General features: G+C 48.2%; 1 protein-coding gene across 1 annotated transcript; it reads right to left on the reverse strand.

Moving 5' to 3' along the window:
• On the reverse strand, window positions 1-7,419 carry RAB33B (RAB33B, member RAS oncogene family). The gene is made up of 3 exons (XM_066573736.1): window positions 7,198-7,419; window positions 4,192-4,456; window positions 1-1,906 (listed from the first exon to the last, which is right to left on the reverse strand). The coding sequence occupies exons 2-3, from the start codon at window positions 4,435-4,437 to the stop codon at window positions 1,472-1,474; spliced, it is 681 nt and encodes a 226-aa protein (XP_066429833.1). The 5' UTR covers window positions 4,438-4,456; window positions 7,198-7,419; the 3' UTR covers window positions 1-1,471.
• Between the last annotated feature and the right edge of the window lie 471 nt (window positions 7,420-7,890).

A 7,890-nucleotide genomic window follows, 5' to 3' on the forward strand; every position in this document is an offset into this window, starting at 1 on the left:
TTGATTTCAATGGGGCTTTGCAGAACTGCGATGATTTTCGAGCTCTGTCGGCTCTATTTTTGCACTTAACGCACCTTATCACCCATCACAATGATGGGGTGCGTTTAAAACCGCTGTACAATGTGTTAAACGCCACTCGGAAGCACAGTAAAATGCTGCGATGACATATCACTGGTATAGACCAACATTTTGTGATCCAGAGAATCTCTGCTGTGGCCCGCTTCCCTTTTCTCATGCACAGAGGTACTCCTGGCTGTTCAAGTATTTAGTCGGAGGCCCAAAATCAAAGTGAGGGCATATTACTAGGGTATACTATAACTTTAAGAGATAGGAAACTTTAACAGCAGACCATATCAAACTGTAGAAATATCAAGAACTTTTCTCCCTCCTTTTCTCCGCATTTTTAAGCAATGAATACGTACTACATCGGTTAGCTGGAGACAGCCTTACCGAAAAATCAGTATGTTATTAGAAAGCACTTCGCCTATAGTGAAGCTGACAAGGATACAGTACACACATTATGAACTCGGGCTGGTTTAGCCCAGATTTCCCTGTTTTTGACAATACTTGTAAAATATTTAGTGCATTTTCTATCACAAGTACACAGCAAAATACTTGATGTGAACGTTAGACATGACGGTAGTGCTTTGTTTAAACAGCTAAAATGACATTTAAAATGTGCCAATTATCTAGACAGGTTAGTCCCTTTAAGATGGAAAATGAGAGCAGCTCGTTGGATAAAGCATTGTGAAATAAGGACACAAGTACAAGGTAAACCATAAACAGATACGCTTGTGCTAGTCTTGGCCATGCCCGAATTCTTGGGGCAGTCACAGTAAAGGCTTGTGTAGATTCCGTCTTGTTTCAGGAATCATTTCAGCTTGTCTGGCTACATAAGAGGAAGGAAATGACCTTTCTTGACTCCAATTACTCACACCGACTCCCTAGAGCGGCCCTGGCAGCAGCGATATGGTCACAGGCACGTGGATAGACCTGCTATAGGCCAAGTCCGAGTCCAGCAAGGCACTACCAGTTTCCTGTGCACACAGCTTCCGTCCAACATGGGAACAGCTGTCAAGTAGGGAAAAACGTAGAAAAAGACAAAAACTAACCGAAACACAGGTAAGAGTTAAATAAGCGCAGTTTAGGTGATGCAGAACAGTAAAGCAGATTGAAATTGTACCTTTTGGAGAAGTTAAAAAAAAAAAGACTCAAATCACACTTGCCAAAAAGTTACATTATTTAAAGAACCGGAAAAAGAAAGATGCACGATCCAATCATTGGGTTTCTGAATAGTCGAGGCGACAATAATGGTTACAATGAGGCTTAATGCGAGACCCCTGAATAGCACATGCCTAGGTTGAGCTCCATAAAACCATGCATCTTCCTGGTGGCCATGTAAACAAGCTGACTTCTACTTCAACGGAACTTGTAAAATCATTTCCACAGTTTGGTCTGATAAAATAGAAGTCTAGCAACCACATGGAAAGGAGGTCTTGACCCCAGAATTCAGCTCTACGGTATTCTCTGGAGGCTGACTCAAAACCAGTGGCTTGTGGCTCTTGAGCTTATGCGCCAATGTCATGAATATAGCCTCAACATGGTCATTGGTATTCTTGGCAGAGGTTTCAAACATTGGCATACTATGTAAGTCGGCAAACTTTTGAGCCAAGTCAGTAGGTACTTGAATGGAGTCCTTTAGATCACACTTATTGCCAACCAAAATTCGGGGTACATCATTGGTAAGTAGATGCCGCTTGCACTCCTCTATCCAGGCTGGTAGGCTCTGGAAACTTGCCATGTTGGTGATGTCATACACAAAGACCACAGCATGTACATTCCTGTAGTAGTGTTGTACCATGCTCTTACGGAAGCGTTCTTGCCCTGCCGTATCCCATAACTGAATCTGCAAAATAAGGCAAAAAACATTACAATAAATAGACCTTGCAGCAAGAAATGAGAAACATCTCATCAGCAATTTCAAAAATGGGTAGTTTTATCCTTAAAGGGGTATTCCCATCAGGGATTTTTACAGCAGAGATGGGAATCCCCAGCTATAGTTATTAGGCACTGGTGACTATGGAAACAGTTGTGTGCTTCAGTGCAGCGCCATTTGCGTAGCACCCATTGAAATAAATGGGAGTTATGGAAAAATCATAGCCGTTTCTGTAGGTTTCATTTACTTCAACTAAGCAAACCGTGCTGCACTGAAGCGCTCCGGTGCTTCCAACAGGTAGTTGGAAACAGAGAGACGGGTTTCCCATCTAGGCCTTTTAGCTGCCAATGTTTCAAAATTGGAACAGTAGATTCACACCGTTGCAGCCTTGCTTTGGATTTGACTGGTAAAAAGTTAAAAGGGTTGTAAGGGGAAAGAAAGAAAAAAGTTTACCCGACGCTGTTTTATGACAGTGGATCACATGGTACAGAGTCTCCCCTTCCTTCTTAGTCAGTGACGTCATCACAGGAGGCTGGCTGAGCGGCTCATTTCAACAACTAACCATGCCTCCTAAATCATAGCTGATGCAGAGACAGAAGGCATCAGGCTTAGTTGTTGAAATGAGCCAACCCCATGCAATGTGGTCACTGCCAAAGAAATGGGGGAAGAGGAGTCAGCACCACTAGACAGGATCGTGTACATTTCTCTCTTGTAGAACCCCTACCTACTTTAAAAACTGATGCAGGGGATTAAAAACCATTTCTTCCAGAACCACGCCCACTCTGGTCTACAGCCTAGTATTGTAGTAGTCACTTGAAGGGGCTGCAATACCAGACCTAGTCCAGGAGTAAGAGTTTCTGTAAGCAAATTGTTACATGTCTTGCAATCTCTCACAATTCTACTGAGCCTCATTGCCCAGAAGTTTACGGCCAGCGAAGAGCAGCTCAAAGCAAATGCCAACATGTAGATGGAAGGTACAGATCCCATGTGAATGGACTCCATATGGAAATCTGGAATCATTGTTTCTTGTTAACGTTTAGTCTATCCCTGAGACATAATGATCTGGAAACAATGTTTCACTGACATCTACAGATTCTAGATCCATCTCTCAAATTCCCTTTGTTTTGATCTCAGAAGACGGTGGGCAGGGCTGCTTAAGCGTTCATTCAAGCAGGCGTATTTGTGGTCTGTGTGTAACACGCAGACAGCACAAACTGCATATGAACCCATTAGGCTGGGGTCCCATGTGACGTATTCCCGGCGGAAATCTCGCGGTTGGGCCCGCAGCGCAACAACGCGAGATTTCCACCGGGAAAGTGCTGCTTCAAGATCTGCGGCACTTAGCCATGGGTTTTGAAGCGGCTTGGCTGCACGCTTTTCTGTTGCGATCGGAGCTCCCATAGGAGGAGAGCACGGCTGCAGCAGAATACAAAAAAAAAAGAAAAATTATAAAAATTGGACATGCTGCGGCCAGCTTCTGCCTCCTTTGCTGCGACTTGATTCGCCGTCCTGTGTGGACGAGATCTCTCAGAAATCTCGTCCACATGGCTGGCTAATGCCGGGATTAGTGGCCTCAGGCGGATTTGCCGTGACGAAATTCTGGACGGAATTTCCGCAGCAAATCCGCCCTGTGTGAACCCAGCCTTACAGCCAACGATGTTGTTTACAAGGTCTATGTAAACAAAATAACATGTGTGTACTATTCTCATTCATTTTTATAGAGGAAACTAGGGCATGCACTGAATGGGGTCCCCGAAAACTGGACAGCTCACAGACTATACCCACATTCTGTCTGATTTTGTTCCTAAGGCTTCCATCACATGGGCGAGAAAAATCAAGAGAGATTTGTGCATTGAGAGACATCGTGTGCATCACACACACAAGCGATGTGTTACGGCATGGCACCGCGATGCAGGAAACAAATTGTGGCGGGTTCTTTCTTTCTGCATGCTCTTGCATTGCAGCGCCCATCTTTTCATTGGGGCTGGTGGCAGCATCACACTAGGTGCAGGCGATGCAAGCTCTCCCATTGGAAGTCATGGGAGAAACTCTGCGATCAGCCGCGATGTAGGATCACTGCATCATTCGCATTCAGGGGAAATTCACATGGTGGGGAGCGCGATATGGTGCCGTCATTCACAGCCCCATATCACGCTCGTCCGTGTGAAGGCAGCCTCAGAGTTACATCCGGATTAAACATCATAAATCTTTTGTTCCCTTTCATTCATGCACTCTCCATTTATTCTCATCATTACCTTTATTCGTTCTCCATCTATCTCTACACACCTCTCCCTAAAGTCCACACCGATGGTGGCTTCTGTCCGCTCAGGAAAATAGCTTGTACAGAAGCGGTACGTCAGGCAGGTCTTTCCTACATTGGAATCGCCAATCACAATGATCTTAAATATCCTGGCCCGGGTGGACCCATAAGAGCAGGCGCTGCTGATGCTGGCCTCCAGGGATGATTCCAGTCCTCGGTCGCCACTAGTGGCTGAAGACATAGTTACCCACAAGCAGAAGCTGTAAGAGAAAGGGCCGGATTAGAAGTCAGCAGGTTAAAACCCAGCCAAGGCGGCATCTATACAGAATGTATGTGCGACGGGCAAGAAAAGCTGAAGATAACAAGAAGAAAGACGACATAGCTTGTATCACATTATACTGGGGAGCTGAATCCTAACAGGTGACAGCACCTTGTAATATGCTCGACCAGAGTCCAGATCTCAGACACATATACTAGTCATTCCACTGGAAGACCGTGCCTAGACTACTGCAACATCCTCCTCTGCAGCCTCCTAAGGTGGTGGTGTAATACACAGTAGATGGAGATGAGCCACCACCGAGTTCATGGGGGTCTCCCTACTCTTTGAGGCAGATATGGTTCAGGCACAATGTCCACAGGCAAATTTGAATTGCGGAATCCGCGTGGGGAACCTACATGGACAATCCGCAGTTCAAACCGCCCATAGGAAGACATGGGCATTCACAGCTGAATTAACGCATGTGGATTTGATTTGCAGAACTTTTGGTCTGGAGAACAAATAGCAGCTGCTCTGTTTTACTGCGGTTCCCGCACGGACGGCTTACAGGGAAGTTAATGGAAGCCGTCCGATCTGCAGCCCATCCACAATGAAATTGCAGACACGTCGCGGATTCCGTGGAAAAGCAGGAGATTTAGGGAAAAAAAAGTTCTACTGCACATACGCCCCGGTCGGCGCTCCCGCACACATCTGCAGTGAAGACCCAGAAAGGTAAGCAGTGTCCCCGGCCGCGGGCAGGGTCGGATCCCGCATGCAGAATGTGGCCGGCCCACGGACATGAGGCCTTAGAGCATTGGAATTCAACTGCCCAATGCTTTTGTTCTAAAAGGGAAAAGTACCTGCCAGAGGCTCTCCGACATCCAGGACACAGGCATATGTATGGGGAGTCGGACAACATACCGTCCAGCAGACCGCTATCTAATGTGCATGTCAGTCTAACAATCTTGCAGCCCTCCGATCTGCCACCAACTCTCTGCCAACCCTTTCGCTTGTCTTCTGCATCCAGCTGTTCTCTACTCTGAGTGCCCGGCTGTTATACAACTGAGCGCTCCGAGCAGAGTATGGAGAAGAGAGCTGGACAGCTGCATTCTTAACCCTTTCCAATCCACTGTCTGACGTCTAAAGACATTATGATTTAAGGCTGTACAGCTCCGATGTTGCAAGATGCCCATCAGGGTTCTCTTAGTGTATATTGCCAGCCTCTCTGCTGTCTGAGCCTATCCAATGAATCACCTCATGCAGTACTGGCTTTATCCAGCAGATAGCGCCGTTGTATAACAGCAGAAAAAGAGTAAGCCCCCTAGAAAAACCAGAATACAAATTGGATTGGAAAGAGTTAATACCCGCCCATCATCAGGGAGCGGGATACAGCTGAAACAATAGTATCAGCTGTATCCCGCTGTGAATCCCCGATAAGGCTTATAGTCGTCTTTCAGCACGCTGAAAGACAATGATGAGTGACAGGATAACGAAAACTGCACGGTGTCAATGCAGTTACACACAACGATTATGAAAAGACGGCTTTTGAGCGAATTTTAAGCGATAATCGTTGTGTCTAAATAGGCCTTAACAGTGACAGAGGAGGCCGTCCACAGCTCTCCAGATACTTCCCAGGAAGGACTCGGTCCCATCACGATTTTCCCTGTGCATCCTCCATGCTGTGGAGCTCGCTCCCCCGACACATCAGACGCTCTCCTGCCATCGAAACCTTCAAAAGCGACCTGAAAACCTGCCTACAACCTGCAGTGACCCCTCTGCCCCCACTACATGAGCACCTTCTACCCCCACCTAGTGTCTCCTTCCCCCTCCATTGTAAGCCCTTGCAGACCGGGCCTCCGCTCACTTCGCACCAGTCTGGCACTCAGCAGCTCACATTTTCTCATCGTCTCACGTTATGAAATACCGAAGGGTTTCTCCACATATTGGGCAGCGCTGTGGGATTTACGCCCCCCTCCCCAAAATAAAGCTGTGGGACAACGTCTGTGCAGCATTGGGAGTGTTTAAAGGGTTAATCCCATCTCAAAGTAATGGTGTCTTGCTGATCACGTTATGATCAATGGGCGTCTGACCTCTGGGACCCCGACCAAGCCAGATAATGAAGGGGCACTTGGCGCCGATTCTCTGCCATGCGGATGCGTGTGGCGGTACCCTTTTGGCGCACATGTGCAGTACAGGGGTTTATCTTTTCAAACTCCTACCTTGCCATGGAATCCGCGGCCTGCCCACAATGTCAGCTGCAGATGGGTCGCGGATCAGATGGCTTCCATTGAAGCCTTCCGCACGGAATCCGCATTAGAACGGAGAACGCTGCGGAATCCGGAAAACACACCCGCATGTGTAAATTCAAGTGCGGACGCCCCGGCTCAGAGGAGTCGCCCAAGGATAGGACATGCGGTGATTTTTCAGTCTCGCCCATGTGAGCGCACACCTTGGGGTCCGTATGAACAACCCACGGGTTTCACCCATATCGCCATCGCCCAGCACTCACCTGTGTAAGTACGCCCTCAGATTGATGGACAGAAGCCACGCCCACTTACAGGTGGGAAATACTACAAACTGGCGGCTCCCTGACGCAAACTATTGGTAAATTTGTCTAAAGCTCCTCCGTTCTGGCGCATTTGTGGCCCCAGATGTGAGCTGCAGCCATGACAGAAGGGGCAGCACGGCCGCCACACAGCTGGAGCGCGTGCACACACCCGCGGGGACGCGCCCGCCGTTACTCACCTAGTGGGGCCGCTACGTGTCCCCTACTAACAGCCGCCGAGCCCGCTACAGGAGAGCCGCTCACTACGGGACGCAGGATGGAAGGAGAAGGGAGCCGGCGTCCTCTTCGCCACCGGCTCACAGCTGCTGTTGTGCCGCTAGTACTGAGTGGCCGGCTGCTGTGGCATTTCCTCGCTCGTCCTGCGCAGACTCGTCACCGCTGCTGCCTCCGCCCTGCGAGGATAGGATAAACAGTCGCCATATTTGAACTGGGCGGTACTATGGTGATGATTCACTATATAGTCTATTAGCCAACAGTAAAGATGGCGGCGCAAAATATTACGTCATCAACTTGTTACCGGCGGTGTGGAGTGGAGCGTGAGCGGGTGTCAGCGCGGTCCTAAGCGGAGCGGTGTTTAGTGTCCAGTGCAGCCCTTATTACACGGGTGATGTAATGTTCACCCTGTCACGGGTCACATGTAGGAACAAGTCATGTACAGGCACGGTCCTGTGAAGCCATTGGCCGCATGGCCTTAGGCCAGTGTCAGACCAACATATTTTGCACCTGCCATACACAAAAGACATATAACCCACTGATTTTAAGGGCAGCCCTCACGGCAGTGTATTTTACGTGTGCACTTGTGTTCCAAAAAAACGCAGCATGCCCTATATTTGCGCAGGAAAAGAACACGTCTTGAACTCATTAGGCTAATT

The sequence above is a fragment of the Eleutherodactylus coqui genome, chromosome 7 (assembly GCF_035609145.1).
Source record: "Eleutherodactylus coqui strain aEleCoq1 chromosome 7, aEleCoq1.hap1, whole genome shotgun sequence".
Classification (NCBI taxonomy): domain Eukaryota; kingdom Metazoa; phylum Chordata; class Amphibia; order Anura; family Eleutherodactylidae; genus Eleutherodactylus; species Eleutherodactylus coqui.